Source organism: Notamacropus eugenii, chromosome 2, assembly GCF_028372415.1.
Source record: "Notamacropus eugenii isolate mMacEug1 chromosome 2, mMacEug1.pri_v2, whole genome shotgun sequence".
Classification (NCBI taxonomy): Eukaryota; Metazoa; Chordata; class Mammalia; order Diprotodontia; family Macropodidae; genus Notamacropus; species Notamacropus eugenii.
The window spans coordinates 339,888,854-339,905,463 of record NC_092873.1 but is presented as its reverse complement, the minus strand read 5'-3'; the positions used below and the strand labels follow the sequence as shown (position 1 = coordinate 339,905,463).

Below are 16,610 nucleotides of genomic sequence, written 5' to 3'. Positions count from 1 at the left end.
TTTGTACGTTGTCTCCCCCATTAGACTGTGAGCTACTTGAAAGCAAAGATTGTTTTTTGTTTCTTGCTTGTTTGTTTGTCTGGGGGGGTGGGATGGTGTTTGCTTTCTACCTTTTCTTTCTATCCCCAGCACTTAGAAGAATGTCTGGCACACAGCATCCTCTTAATAAATACTATTTGACTCCACTTGACTAGGCTGGCTCTTTTGTCCCCCTAGCTCTGTGAATGCTTTTAAAAACATTATTTCATAGAGGGAATTCTTGAATGTGTGTGAGGGTGGAGGCAGGGGTGGTACAGGTCGAACTTGATGACCACTAAAAGTCTCTTCTTGCTCTGAGGTTTTGTAAGTCTTCAATCACAGGGGAGGGGTCCTCTATTCTCTTATACTTTCCGAGTGAGCCCAGGGTGATTTCTTCCTTCTCTGAGCTCCTATAGTACTTGTTGCTATTTAGTCGTTGTAGTTGTGTCTGATTCTTCATGACCTCATTTGAGGTTTTCTTGGCCAAGATACTGGAATGGTTTGCCATTTCCTTCCCCCTCTTATTCTACAGATGAGGAAACTGAGGCAAACAGGGTTAAGCGACTTGCCCAGGGTCACATAGCGAAGCATCAGAGGCCAGTAGTATTTACTGGATCCCATTCTCCCATCTTGTCAGGTAATTATTTCCTAATAAAATTTTAAGTTATTTGACAGCAAGAGCCATGTTTTCTATATCTTCCACAGCACCTAGTCAAATGTCCTGTTTATTGAGTATGCATTCAATAAAATTTTTAAATAAATCTGAGCATCCACATACCTATGCATGAATACCTCTAGAATTTCAGTTATAATCTCAATCTTTACCATAAGAGTATGGATTTAGAGCTGGGAGGTCTAAAACCTTTTGTGTGTCATAGACCCCTATGACTGGTGAAACCTATGGACTCTTTCTCAGAAGAATATTTTAAAATGCATAATATAAAATATATAGGATCACAAAGGAAAGTAATTAAATTATTTTTAAGTATTATTATTTTGAATATTATATCAAATTAATTAAATTAAATTTTATTATTTTAAACAAAAAATATTTTTAAAACAGCATGTTTACGGTCTCTAAGTTAAGAACCTTTGTCTAAAATGAGGGACCTGGACTTGTGGATACCTGAAAATGGTGATCATATTGACCGAAAGAACCTCATCAGACACTTCTACTACATCCTCTTCATCAAAATACTCCCCATAAACAGCAATGGTATTGTTCTGTTTAATGCAATGCTCTAGTCTAATGGAACAGAAGCTAAAGTGTGGGACCTGGAGATAAAGACCTGGGTTCATATGCAATTCAGACGCTTTCTAGCTGTGTAGTCACTTATTTGAACATCATTTTTCTCAAATGTAAAATTGGGATAATACTACTTGTAATACTTACCTCACAGAATTATGAGAATCAAATAAGGTAATTTTTATGAAGTACTTTGTAAGTCTCTAAATGCTATATATCATTATTATTATAACAGTGGAGTTATCACAGATAGAAAAGCAAGGCTCAGAAAGACTATAACTTGACAAAGGTCACATATGTAGGATGGAATTGAATCCAGGTCCACATGCTCCAAATCCAGCACCCTTTGAACAGTTCTACATAGCCTCCCCAACTTTGGTCACTACAGAATTTCAAGGAGTCTGGAAAGTCTTTCCCTGGACTTCTGTATCAGTTCAAAGACAAGAGTACATGACCCCAGCCAAATATTTGTGTTATTACTTACCTGCCACTCTGCTAATATGACAGACTTCACAGAATGATAAGGGACCTTATAATTTATGTAGTCCGAGGATTCTTAACCCCAGTATCCATGAAATTTGTTTAAAATTTTTTTATAATTTTATTTCAATACAATTTGTTTCCCTTGTCATCCTGTGTATTTCATTTAATGTCTTCATGAATATTCTTCTGAGAAGGGATCCATAGGCTTTTCACTACATCACCAAAGGGGTCCATGGCACTTAAAAGGGTTAAAAAACTCCAATCCAGAACAACTCCATTTTTTTTAAGGAAGTAATGGGATTAAGTGATTTACCCAGGGTCATACAGCTAGTGAGTATCTGAGACTGGATTTAAATTCAGGTTCTCCTGACTCCAGGGCTGGTACTCTATCCACTGAGCCACCTAGCTGCCTCAGATCCTTCATTTTGACAGAGGAGGAAATCAAATCATGAAAGCTGATGTAGCTTGCTTTGCTGTAGAGACACAGTTCACAAACGACTGAGCTAGGATTTGAATTTGGGGCTTCTGATGCCAAGCCCAGTGCCCTTTCCCCTTTGCTGCTTATAAATTGCTTTCTCCATGACCTTAAAGCCTTTGCTTATTTATCCTATCCCCTCACCCCCACCCCACCCCAGCCTATATTCTCCAGTGATAGGAACTGCCATTTTTGTCCTGTTACCTTCCTATGTTAGGTTCCATATTAGATTGGGTGGTAGACCTGGAGTCAGGAAGATCCGAGTTCAAATCTTGCCTCAGAACATTTAAATGACTATGTGACCTTGGGCAAATCATTTCATCTCTCTGGGCCTCAACTTCCTCCTCTGTAAGATGAGGCAATTGGACTCAACAGCCTCTGAAGTCCCTCCTAGCTCTAAATCCTATGACATACATTTCTTAATCAAACTTTGCCTACCTCCCCTATTCACTGGGAGCATCTTGTCCCTGGGGTGGTTGTGGGGTAAGGCCCAAGACCTGATGCAGAGACCTGACCCAGCTATGGATACCTGAAAACGTTGATCGTTTTGGCTGAAAGAACCTCATCAGATACTTCTACTACATCCTCTTCATCAAAATACGCCCCATAAATATCAATGGCGTTGTTCTGTTTAATGCAGTGCTCCATTACCTGAGACACAGAGCAGAATAGCTTCTGTCGGTCTTTTCAGACTGCTCAGGTTTTGAAGAACAAAGAGTCTAAGGTAAAGGGAGGGGGCAGATGGGGAGGATAAGGTCAGGATGGTCAGAAACTATTCAGGAGATTGTCTAGTGCACCATGGAACTTTCCTATCTGTGAGAAGGAAGGGAGGGGGGCTACGACTGGTTCCTGAGGTAACTCGTTCTGGAGTAACTACGTGAGAATTAAGATGTCCCTTCCTTCCCTCTTCTTTCCTCCCTCCCTTGCTTCCTTCCTTCCCTCCCTCCCTTTCCTTTCTCCCTCTTTCTTCCTTCATTCCTCTTTCCTTTCCCTCCTCTTTCCCTTTCTGCCTTCTCTCTCTCTCGTGCTTTTTCCTTCCTTCCCTCCTTCTTTGTCTTCCTCTCCCTCCCTTTCCTTCCTCCCTCTCTCCCTCCTCTTCTTCCTTCCTTCCTTCCTTCCTTCCTTCCTTCCTTCCTTCCTTCCTTCCTTCCTTCCTTCCTTTCTTCCTCCTTCCCTTCCTTCTTTTCTTCCTTCATTCCTTTACTCCCTCTCTCATTTAAAGACTAGGTCTCACTATCTCACTCAGGCCAAGTGCAGGAGTTACTCAAAGTCAAATCTCATTACTGATAGTCATGCCATGAGAGCTTTGGCCTACTCTCCTCTACCACACCTTGGGCAATAATCTTGGTAACCCAACTCTTTCCCAGCACACTTCTTGGGGATAAACCATATTGATTCTGAAGTTAGTGTGGAAACCCAATCAGCTTATCCCACTGTAGCTCAGAACTCTGGCACTCCAGAGATCCAACAGTCTCATTCTCCCCAGAAAATGGAATTATAGATAGGTGGCACCATGGTTGGCTGGTGTATTTGTTTGTGTATATCCTGCATTTACTATCTGTGAACAAACTATATTTCTCCAATAAGATGTATGCTCCTTGAGGGCAGGAACTATATTACTTTTATATTTGTATACTAGCTTCTAACATAGTGCCCAGCACATAATAGGAGCTTACTAAATTAGGTTTGTTGATTGATTGTGGTCCCATTAGGGAAGGAGTTCCCCTGTAGGGTTTAGAGTCATCTTTACAGAAATAGGGCTCTCTCCATTAAAATTTATTATGGAGTTTTTTTTCCTGCTAAATCTGACCATCTCATGGGACAGGGTTGGGTGGAGGATGGAGTGGGTAGAGAGCAGAAAAGAAGAGCTTGTGGCCTCACATAACCAAGCTGCATGATGGCATTTATATAATTCTCATCCTTTTCCACTTTCTTCCGGAATCGGATTGTCTGCTCCAACTCTTGTGGGTTCACATCTTTGGGCCAGCCCCCCTCCAAGTGATTAATTCCTCGAGTTTCCATCTCAAATCTCTCTGTGTTGACCTACAAAATACAGGAAAGAAAGTAAAAAACAAAAACAAAACAATCAGTTTCAGTTTTGCCTCACATCTATCAAAATGGCAAATATGACCCAAAAATGGAAGCAGTCAATTTTAAAGAGACCATGAGAAGACACACATATTAATAGGGCATGGAGCTGTAAACCTGTTCAATCATTCTACGTAGGGATTTGGAATTATGGGGAAAAATTCATTCCCTTGGACTCAGTGGTCCTTATATTGGGTTTGCAACCCAAGGAGGTCAGAGATAAAAAGGTCCCATATATAACAAATATACGTGGTAGTGTTGAGTGAGAGAGGGAATCAATTCTGGAAGAGTAAAAGAATTGCTTTGCTGTAGTAAGAACCCATTTGAAAAACTAGAATCAAAGGGGTGCTCTTCCACTGGGAAGCAAATCAGGTTATATGGTATAGTGAAAATATTTTTTTATTATGGTGTAATGGAATATTATTGAGCTGTAAGTAATGAGAAATTTAAAAAAACAAACATGGAAGACATATGAAGTCATGCTGAATATGAGAGAAAACTAGGAACTACAATGATATCATCCCATCTTGATGAACTAACAATGTAGAAATCCCCCCACCACCTGGTGGCCTAATATTCAAAAGTCCCCAGTTCTTATGAAAGGGCATGGTAAAGCAAATGTTCTCATCCAGTGCTGTAACAACTATTTGCTGTCCATAAATAAGGCACCCTGCTGTTTTGTCTGAAAGAACTGTTTTCACGATTACAAAAGCATTTGGTCTCTTTCTCTTGTCTCCTGCCCTTCAACAGGAAACGTTTTCTTTTATGGATTATAAATCCTTCTACTTGCATTCCAACCCACCTCCACCCCCTTTGCTCCCTTGACTGATCTCCTTCTTTCTCTACCCTACTTTCTCTACTCTAAGGGAGAGAAAGAAGGAAAGAAAGGAGGGAAGGAAGGAAGGAAAAAGAATGAGTGAGAGAGAAAGAGAAGGAACAGAGGAGGGAGGGAAGGAGGAAATGAGGGAGGAATGAAGGGAGAAAGGAAGGACAGAAAGAGGGAGAAAGGAACGGGAGGGAAAGAAGGAAAGAAAGAAGGAGGGAAAGGAAGGAAGGAAGGAAGGAAGGAAGGGAGGAAGGAAGGAAGGAAGGGAAAAAAGGGAGCATACTCCTATGAAATGCTTTATTCTCCTAGCCTAAGAATCCCCAGAATGTTGCTAATTGGTTAGTATACTGAGGTCCTGAAATGTTACAAAAACCAAATATTTGTTATCAGCAAGGGCAGATTACTTAGTGTGCCAATAAATCTCCTTCATTTTGGTCTCCCATCTTTGACCCACAGTCATTGGACCCCTGAGGGTGGGTACGCTTCTTCCAGAAGGTGAAGAGAATTCCCCCACAGGAGCAAAAAAAGCAGAACCAGAAGAACCATATTCATAAAGAAAACAATAAAGTCAATGAAAACATTAAAAGGCAGCTAACAATGCAACGAACATTCTTGGCTTGGAAGGAAAGAGGATGCAACAAAGAGCCTTCCTATCAGGACCAGGGCAGACATTGCATTGGTAGTCTGACACGGTTACTTTATTGGCTAGTTTTCTTCGGTTGGTTTCTTTGGCAGTATGGAGTAGTAGATAGCGAACTGGCCTCAAAACCAGAAGGACCTGGGTTCAAGTCCTTCTTGCCCAGACACACTGGGCAAATCATTTAACCTCCCAATACTCTAGGCAATTCTCTAAGATTATAAATTACAGAAAATATGCCAGTCTTCACTGATGGAGGGAGATTCTTCACCAAGGATTTTCCTGTACCAGTGAAATCATAAGTACAGCTCCTGGCCCCAACCCTAAGGGAGGGTTCAATGTGTGGGAATTGGGATATGCTGGGAAATTATTATGATGTCTTATTTAAAGGACATCATTAAAAAAACAGCTCAAACACTGAGTCGCCTCTACAGAAACCCTATTGGGACGTTCAAGACCCCCTCTCCTCAGAGGTGGATGGGATGGGGGATCTTCTTGACAATCATTATGGGAATGGGCACATGGAATTAGAAGAGAAGTGATGTTTGCCGGCTCTCCATTCTCCCCACATCCCCAAGTCATTATGACCCTCCCACCACACCTCCTAGGAGGCCCCTGATTCACGATGGGGGGAGAAGCTACCTCATGCTCTGACATGTCATAGGAACACTGAACTCCTGTGTCCACAGGATCCCGTACGACAAACTGTTCGGTAAGTTCCGGATTGGGTGCGATGTCGATGCTCAGCTCCGCCTGCCGGTCGGTGAAATTGCATTGCTTCCCAAACTCACTGCGTTTCTTCAGATACACATAGACTATCTCCATGGTGGTGGCTAAAGGAAACAGTACAACAGCAAGAGGGAAGTTAGGAAGAGGGGAACCATTTAGGGGAAAGATTTAGGGGAACTCATTAGTTCAGTTTCAAGCAAGTTGAGTTTGAGATAGATGTCTGTGGGACATTGGGAAGATAGTTTCAATTTCTTTTCAGGAAAACTAGCTTACCCCAAATGAGGTAAGGTGTTAGGATACTGCTCCTTCTACATCAGGTTTAAAACATACATGAGGGTGCCACTGATAGAAATAGTGAACATGGAAGAAAAAATCAGTGTTAGGTGATAGAAATTGGGTGGTATGTTGAACAGAAAGAGTTTAAGGTGCTGATAGCATGAGTCTAGGTGACAGAGTGCTGAACCTGGAGTCAGGAAGACTCATCGGAAATCCTGAGTTCCAATCTGGCCTCAGACACTTACTAACTGTGTGACCATGGACAAGTCACTTAACCTTGTTTGCCTCAGTTTCCTCATCTGTAAAATGAGCTGGAGAAGGAAATGGCAAACCACTAGCTTATGTGATCCTGGGCAAGCCACTTCACCCTGTTTACCTCAGTTTCCTCATCTGTAAAGTGAACTGGAGCAGAAAATGGAAAACTACTACAGCATCTTTGCAAAGAAAATCCCCAACTGAGTCATGAGGAGTTGAATAAGAGTAAAAATCGACTCAACAACAACAGCACACATGTAACTGGAAATGTCAGGGCAGCTAAGTGGTGCAGTGGATAGAACATCAGTGCAGGAGTCAGGAGGACCTGAGTTCAAGTCTCACCTCAGACACTTGACACTCACTAGTTGTGTGACCTTGGGCAAGTCACTTAACCCCAATTGCCTCATCCTGGGTCATCTCCAGTCATCCTGATGAATATCTGGTCACTGGATTCAGATGGCTCTGGGGGAGAAGTGAGGCTGGTGACCTGCACAGCCCTCCCTCACTCAAACCAAAGTCAAGGGCAAGTCATGTCATCATTTCTCTCATGTCATGGCCTTCTTCAAAAATGAAGGATGAATGCACCCACAATTGGAAATATCTCGTAGATGATTGGAAATGTGGTCTGGAACATGGAAGAGTGGTCAGGATTGGACATAAAGATTTACAAGTAGGAATAATAATGCCAATAGCTAGCACTTAAATAACATTTTAAGCTTAACTATACACTGTCCTCTTCTCTTAAGTCCCTTACTCCCTTATCCTTATACACCTAATTTTGCTCTGCCAAGCCTCTGTCTTCGATGACTTTTACCATATGCTACCTTTATTCCCAAAGCATGTACAGCTAAATGAAGATGGAGGAAAAAAACCACAAAACTATGTTTACTGGGTCCACTACAAATTTATTTTGTCTAACCTCATTGCTGCAAGACAATCCTTTTACACCTCTCTAATTAATTCACTATCGTACTCACCACAATCTCTCCTTAAAACTCCCTCCCTCTCAGCTGAGAAACTTGCTTCACATTTTACTAAAAAAAAAAAAAAAGAGAGATCATTTACTAAGATCTCTCTTTTTCCCTCTGCCACCTCTCCTTTTTCATCTTTGTCTCACATGAAGAGGTGGCCCCTTCTCTTTGCCAAGGCAAATCCTTCCACTTGCAAAAGTAATCCCATCCCATCCTGTTTCCTCTCACAAACTGCTTGGTCTATCATCTTTCTTCTCTCTCTTATCTTCGATTCCTCCCTGTCTATTGGCTATTTCTCTTCTGCTTACAAACATGCCCCTATCTCTCCCATCTTTAAAAACCCCTCACTTTATCCATCCTGCTAACTATTGCCCCATATCTCTTTTGTGGCTAAATTCTGAAAAAGCTATGACAGGAGCTCCTTACAGTTTGGCTTCTGACTTCATCATTCAATTAAAACTACTCTCTCTAAAGTCACTATTTAAAGCCATATATAATGGTTACTTCTCAATCCCCCTTCTTGACCCATTTGCCAGGTGACTCTGAAGATAAAGACTAAAACTCAATTATATTTTATATCTTCCCCAACACCAAGCACAGTGTTTTGCATACAATAAATTCTTAATGTTTGTTATAGTGGTACACATTCAACAAACATGAATTAAGTGCATACTATGTATGATTCAGAGCAGTTGGATGGCACAATGGATAGAGTGCTGTGCCCAGAGTCAGGAAAACTTATCTTCATGAATTCAAATTCAGCCTCGGACACTTACTAATTGTGTGACCCTGGGTAAATTACTTAATACTGTTTGCCTCAGTTTCTCCATTGGTAAAATGTACTGGAGAAGGAAATGGCAAAGCTCTCCAGTATCTTTCCCAAGAAAAGCCAAAGAGGGGTCATTAAGAGTTGGCCATGACTGAAAACAGCTAAACAATATGCGCAATCCACTGTGTCAGGTCATGGGGAAGATATATAGATATAGAATAAAGGAGATCCTCCAAAAGTACTTAGAATCAAGTAGGGAGGGGAGAGAAAACATGAACTCAGACAAATAGAATGCATATTAGAAGCTGTTGAAAAATATTAATGCTGCCCTCTGCCCCTCAGGAACAAGTTTACAAGAAACAATTTTGATTTAATTTAACATTACTCTAATATCCAAGCATTTCTAGTTTAGAGGAAGAAATATGCAAATTGGCATCACACACACACACACACACACACACACACACACACACACACACACACACACACACACACACACACACCCCTCCACCCCAAACTGATTTGAGAAAACATTTATAGGAATCTTAAACAAGGAGAAGTACATCAAAATACAGTTTTGTCTTAACATTCCAGGACAGATCACCACTCAATTCCTTCCTTGCCATTCCTCTCAAGGACAACAAGGTTGTCTCTTCTCAGCCGATCAATATCTCAGTCTTTACTGAACAGTGAAGGGTACTTTCTTCAGGGGATGGGGAAGGCAAGGATCTGAACCAGACTGGAATGAAATTTGCTTTCCACCCTTAATCCATTTCCATAAGAAAGACCTTGTGTTCCTGACTTAGCCCACCTTCCAAAGGATACAAGTTTGAAAAGGTTTTTTGAGTAGGGAAATGTTTTTCCTATAGTAAACCATATATAAGTGATTAATATGCTTCCCCAGAACACAAACTTCAGTATTTCTAGTAAGAGGCATATAAAGAACTCGGAGGTCAGATATGAGAGAAATCACTGTCCATTGGGAAAATAAAGGAGGATTTTGTTCTGGGATCACCTATATAGTCTATAATATTCATTATTCCAGCTAAACCTGGGAACAGTGGCTTTGAAGAGGCCATATGAATTGGAGGTGATGACTCACCTCCTTGCCTGGTTGGAACCCTCTGTTCTTCAGTGAGGAAGTGGGCAATGAGCCGAGGACTTGGGTAGCCATAGGCCCAGAAAACTCATCTGATTGATATTAGCTCCTGAATCCCTGGGCCACTGTCAGGGATATGATGGTGAGCCAGTCAGTTAGTAAACATTTATTAAGCACCAACTATGCACCAGACACTGTGCTAAGTGCTGGGAATACAAAGAAACACAAAAGACCATGAGCCCTCATGGAGCTAGAAATGATCAATTAGAAATATCAACACAGGGAAGGTGCTAGAAAATGAGTTAGAATATCTGCAGGGGAAACTGGGGGGTCGGTAGGAGGAAGCAAGAGGATACCTTGATGGTGATAATAACATCTATGTAGTGCTTTGTTTCGCAAATGCAAATGTTATTTAATATATAATATGATATATTGTGTATAATAAATAAATATTATTTTAATTATTATTAATATAATATTACACATACTAAAATACAATATATGTGTAATATACTATATAATATATTATATAAATACGTTATATATTACATTATATAAAATATAATAATGAATGATTAATAATTATATATAATGAACAAATATGATAAATTATCATTTAATAATAATCATTTTTGCTATAGGTTGCATTTATATAGCACTTTAAGGTTTGCAAAGCATTTTACAAACATTATCTCATTGTATCCTCTAGACAACTTTAGAAAGCAGGAGCTATTATTACTGCTATTTTATAGATCAGGAAATGGAGGTAGACGGAGATAATTGCTTGCCCAGGGTGAAGTTAGGTCTTTCTGACTCGGGGTCTAAGGTTACCACCTGCGTGCTGTTCAAATCCCCATTTCACAGATGAAGAAATCAAGACACAAATCGATTAAGTGACTGGAGTCATCCAGCTGTTAGCCAAAGCTGCTGAAATTACCACGCTACTCACAAATCACAGTTTTTCAGAAATGCAAAAGACCTTAAATAAGTAAATCCAATAAATAAATACGTAACATTTATTATAAATAATAAAGTTAAAGAAGTCCAAACTTACTTTACAAAATGAGGAGGATAAAGGACCTTATTAAGGTCACACAATCACATGCGGCAGACCTAGAACCAGAATTCCTGTATTTGAAGCCTCATATTTTGGAGAAGCAGCAATGGATCCAGAATGAAGGAAACACCAATTGCAGGATATTCTTTTCTTTTTTTTTTTTTAAGCAATTGGGGTTAAGTAACTTGCCTAGGGTCACACAGCCAGTCAACATCTGAGGTTGAACTTGAACTCAGGTCCTCCTAACTCAAAGCGTCAGTCCACTGGGCCACCTAGTTGCACCACAATTACAGGTAATTTTCATTTGTTTTAAATGTTAATGAAATAGTGGATAGAATATCAGAGTTGGAGTGAGGAAGGCCTGGGTTCAAAGCATTTGAACCTCCCAACACAGACTAACTGTGTGGTCAAGAGCTTAATTCTCCTGAGCAGGTGTGTGTAGGTCCATCACTTAAAAACCTGATGGTCATGTGGCTTGGTAGAGGGAATTCCCATACTGAAGAGATCACAGATCTTATCTTATATATAGGTAATAATAAAAGTGGACAGTTAGAAAATGTTTTACACACATTATTCCATTTGATCTGACAGACATCAGAGTATAATGGATTGGAGTCAGGAAGAGAGGTTCAAAGCCTGCCTCAGACACCTACTAGCTTCGTGATGTGGGGTATTCTTGAGGTCTCACCCTCTTTCATTGTCTCTGCCAATATCTAACCTGTTGCCAAAGTCTATCAATTAACCTTTGAAACATCTCTTAATACGTCCTCTCTCTCCTCTGACACAGCCACCACTCTAGTGAAGATCTTGTTACCTCACACCTGGATTTTTACAACAGCTTGCTGGTGGGTCTCCTAGCCACAACCATCCCCATAATCTAGTTCATCTTCCATTGAGCTGTCAAACTGATCTTCTTAAAGCAGAGGTCTGACCATGTTACCTCCCCCTTCTCCCCACCTCAGTAAACACCAGCGGTTCCCTGTCACCTTCAAGGTCAGAGATAAAATCCTCATTCTGGTGTACACAGTCCTTCCTAAGCTCCCCTTCAGCCCCACATTTTTTCAGTCTTATTTTATTTTCTCCTTCTTATACACCCCCATACTCTGAGATCCAGTGACATTGGCCTTGCCATTCTCTCACTGACACCCCATCTCCTGAATGGGCATTTTCATTGGCCATGCCTGGAATACTGTCCTTCTTCATTTCTGCCTCCTTGACTTCCTTCAGATTCCAACTAAAATCCCACCTTCTACAGGAAGCCTTCCCTGATCCCCCTTAATGCTTTTGTTCAATTGTTTCAGTGTGACTCTTCCTGATCCCATTTGGGATTTTCTTAAGATACTGGAGTGGTGTGCCATTTCCTTCTCCAGCTCATCTTGTGTGTGTGTGTGTGTGTGTGTGTGTGTGTGTGTGTGTGTGTGTGTGTGTGTGTGTGTGTGTGTGTGTGTGTGTTGAGTCATTTCAGCTGTTTGTGACTTCCTGTGACTCTATTTTGGGATTTTTCTTGACAAAGATGCTGGATGAGGAACTGAGACAAATAAGGTTAAATGACTTGGCCAGGGTCACACAACTAGGAAGTTAGGTTATTCCAACTCCAAGTCTAGTTCTTTATCCACTGTGCCACCCAGCTGCTCTTAATGCTGCTTCTGGTGATAATCTCCAATTATTATAGGTTTTTAATACATAGTAGTTTGCATGTTGTCTCTCCCATTAGGCTTGTTTCCCTGCATTAGACTGGGAGCTCCTTTCAGGGCAGGAGATGTCTTTTGTTTTTGTTTGTTTCTGTAGAACTTAGGACAGTTCGTGGCACATAGCTGGAACTTCATATACGTTTATTAACTGAATGGACAAATCATTTAATTTCTCTGAACTTTAATGTGAGCTAGAGAAGGAAATGGCAAACCATTCCAGTATCTACCAAGAAAACTTCAAATGGGGTCATGAAGAGTTGGACACAACTGAAATGACACAACAAAAGAGGTTCACTCCAGCTTTAAATCTAGGATCTTATTCTCATGAAAACCCTGAAAGATAGGCACTATTAGTATTCCCATTTTACAGCTGAGTAAGCTGTGGTTCAGAGCATTTAAACATCAATTTAAGGTCTGCAAAGCACATTAAATATATTTCCAGTTTGATCCAAGAAACATTCCTGTAAGAAAGGTGCTATTTATTTTCTCTATTTTACAAATGAGGAAACTAAGGCTGACTTGCATAGTTAAGTGACTTGTGCAGTATTTGCAGTAAAATCCAAAACCAGATTTTCCTAACTCTGAGTGCAGCAACCTATCCCCAATTATCACATTATTTCACTAAGAGACAGCCAAGGATATATGAAAATTAATGTCAAAATTATTTCCTTCTTTCTTTTGCTACAGTGACATCAATTCTTTAAAAATAAATAAAATGATATTGCAACATAGCACACATTCCCTGTCCTTTAGGATCTCAAGATGGTGGGTGGTTGGCCATTACAGAAGGAACATGTGTGTTCACAGGACTCCCCTTCTGAGACAATTATTCTGAGAGTCGACGGCTTCTATGGATATCAGAAGGCAAAACAGAACAAAGTTACTTTTAGGACAAAAATTTCTTTTGCAGAGATACTGTTTTTAAAGCATCTGTTTTATAACTTAAAGTTTCCCAGGCCAACGATAATAATGTCTGACAACAGCCACATTGTGCCCTTCTCAGAAAGGAGACAGAGAGGACATTTAAAATCTAAGCATGACAGTGCCCCAGACTGCCCAAGTTAAGGTCTAGTTTGCTTACATTCATGGGCTCAGATTAGCCCCATTCTCACAAACCTGCTGGTCAGCCTCCTAAATGGGGAGGTCACAGTCTGTTTCACTTCTCAGAAGTAAATGCCTAAGGGTGAGATTCCTGACTTGCAGACACAATGCCCGGGGCTAAGGTCCTGAAAGAAAGATCGACATTTTCCCAGCCTTGGAGGACTTTACGACCTGTCAGATAGCACAGAGGGGCAAAAATCTGTCAAGCTTTGGTTTTCCTTCTGCTTGCCTAACTACTCCACAGTCTCCTTGGCTGAGTCACTTGGCTGTTGAAAATAGTCTGGTTGATAGGTCTACATCCCAAAGAGATCACTAAAAAGGGGAAAGGATCTACTTGTGCAAAAATATTTATAGTAGCCCTTTTTGTGGTGGCAAAATATTGGAAAATTGAGGGGAAGTCCATCAATTGGGGAATGGCTGAACAAGTTGTGGTATAGGAATGTAATGGAATACTATTGTGCATAAGACATGATGAAAAGGAAGGTTTCAGAAAAACTTGGAAAGATTTGTACCAAATGATGCAAAGTGAAATGAGTAGAACCAGGAAAACACTGTACACAGTATCAGCAACATTGTGTGATGATCAGTTATGAATGACTCAACTCTTGTCAGCAACACAATGATCCAAGACAAGTACATAGAATTCAGGAAGGAAAATGCTATCCACATCCAGATGAAGAATGGACTCAATGCAGATTGAAGAATCTGTTTTTACTTACTTTATCCTTTTTCTTGGTTTTTAATTCATTTGATCTATTTCTTCTTTTACAACTGTGACTACTATGAAAATGATTTATATGATCGTGCATATATGCATATATACATATGTATACACACATGTATACATATATGTATGTGTATATACATATATATAAATATATATAACCTATATCAACTTGCCTATCATTTTTCAGAAGAGGGGAGGGGAAGGGAGGGAGAAAACTTTGGAACTCAAAATCTTGTAAAAAAGAATGCTAAAAATTGTCTTGACATGTAATTGAGAAGAAAAATAAAATACTATTTTAGAAAAATATTCTGGTTGAGAAGAGATGACTTGTACTAGGGTGGGAGAGTTCTTCTGGAGATAGGAAGGGACAGGAATTTCCCGCTAACTAAAGAGTGGGGTGAGAGACGACGAGACTGCTCCACATCAGGGCTTACCCGCCCCTCAAGCCCACCTGTTGCTGTATCAGAGGAAATTTTCCTTCTTTGTTTAGGAAACAGCAGACAAGAGGAACGAGCAATTTTTACCTGGAAAAGCCAGCAACATACTAGTTGATCTGTGCTGGAGACATCAGAAATGTGGAGGAGAGAGATGTGGATGGGGTCGACTAGGAAGTGACTAAATGTGTCTCATGCCAGGTGAAGATGGAAGGGAAAATGTAGAAAGTTTTCCTTTTGGCATTTCACACTCTTTACATCCTGGCCTCCCACTGGGCACTCCATCTCCCATCTTTTGGGACCCTCCACCATCCCAGTCTTTGCGCTGGCTGTCCCTCAGTCTTGGAAGGCTTTACTTATTCCCTCCGCTTTTAAAAATCAATCCCAAACTTCCTTCAAGAGAGCCTGGATGCCGCCTTCCATACGGCTCCTCTCCTGTTCCCCACTCCCTACCTGCTAGAAGAGCCTTCTCCTCTAAGAATACTCTCCAGGTATGCGGTATGCATCTCACTCGTCCCTATTTATTTCCAGGTCTGAGGGAGATAGAAAGGATAGGATTTGCCAACTAATAGAAAAGAAATGAACCTGTGCTTAGGGAAATTGATACAAAGGAGAGGGCTAGGTAGCTTGAGGGGGCAGGAGCCGGTACGTCCAAATCTCGCACTTTTTCTGTCCAGGTGAAGAGTCCCAGACAGAGCCCTTCCAATCCCTCTCCCCTCTCCTCCATACCTGATGCTGAATTTATTGCAGCGCTCTTAATTTATTACAACAATTAGTGATCCTCAAGCACAGACCCGCTCGACGTCCCCTCCAGTCCTCCCCCGCCTCCCTCCGCTTACCCGCCGGTGGAGACTAGGTCCGGGGGACTAGACGGTCGGGGATCCTAAGGGCTTCTCAAACGGTTCCAAGTTGCAGAGTTTACACGTTGCCTAGCAACCCCGGCCGGGGCCAGCAGAAAGAAAGAGGAGCCCCAGAGGTCACGTGGCGCCCCCCCCCCCCTTCAAGTTGCTTCGTGAGTTGGCTGGGTTGACTTGTAGTCATTCAGTCAACAAGCATACATTCATTAAACGCCTACTATGTGCCAGACGCTGTGGTTAGCTCTAGGGTTATGAAGAAAAGTTAAACGAAAACAATCCTCAAAGTGGAGGGTGGAGGGAGTGTTGAAAGGAGGAGAATAGTGGGGAGTGGGTTTGTTGTGGCATTTCCGCTTCAAGGGAACTCCGGGAGTAGCTTCTTTGGTTAACAGAGAGATTAGCAAACAATTCCACAAATAAGACCATAGATTTAGAGCTAGAAGAGACTTGTGAATCCACGGAATCAATTTCTCATTTTACAGAAGCTATAAATGCGGTACAGAGAGGTAACCTGCCCAAGGTTACTCAGCTGGTGTCAGGCGGGACGTGAAACCTCCCGGTCCAGTATCCTATCCCTATGGTGTTATTTTTCCTCAGATACTTGTTAAGGGTCTAGTATTTGCTATAGGACTTTGAAGTTTGAAAAGCACTTAAATCTTTGGAACATTTGAAAGTAAGTAGTATGATATCAATGTACCCATTTTACAAACAAGGAGATTGAGGCAGGTGACTGGATTTGTCCAAGGTCACATCACTACTAGGCATCAGAAGCAGAACTTGAACCAAACTCTCTTGATTCCCAGTATGGTTCCCACTGTCTTTCACCAAGGAGTTATTTACAGTTTAAAGATGTTAAACTTGGATCAAAGAGCCT

At 41.1% G+C, this 16,610-nt stretch overlaps 1 protein-coding gene across 2 annotated transcripts in view; it reads right to left on the bottom strand.

Moving 5' to 3' along the window:
• The window catches only part of DNAI2 (dynein axonemal intermediate chain 2), a 69,886-nt gene extending 54,073 nt beyond the window's left edge, over positions 1-15,813 (bottom strand). The window contains exons 1-4 of one of the 2 annotated variants that reach the window (XR_011975075.1): positions 15,722-15,813; positions 6,416-6,606; positions 4,104-4,265; positions 2,752-2,873 (exon numbers count right to left, since the gene is read on the bottom strand). Coding sequence is in view for 1 of the 2 variants with exons in the window: in XM_072645581.1 (XP_072501682.1) it covers positions 2,752-2,873; positions 4,104-4,265; positions 6,416-6,598 (467 nt within the window). In the remaining variant the exon portion in view is untranslated. The remainder of the gene's footprint in view (positions 1-2,751; positions 2,874-4,103; positions 4,266-6,415; positions 6,607-15,721) is intronic. The other variant, XM_072645581.1, reaches the window with a different exon arrangement.
• Between the last annotated feature and the right edge of the window lie 797 nt (positions 15,814-16,610).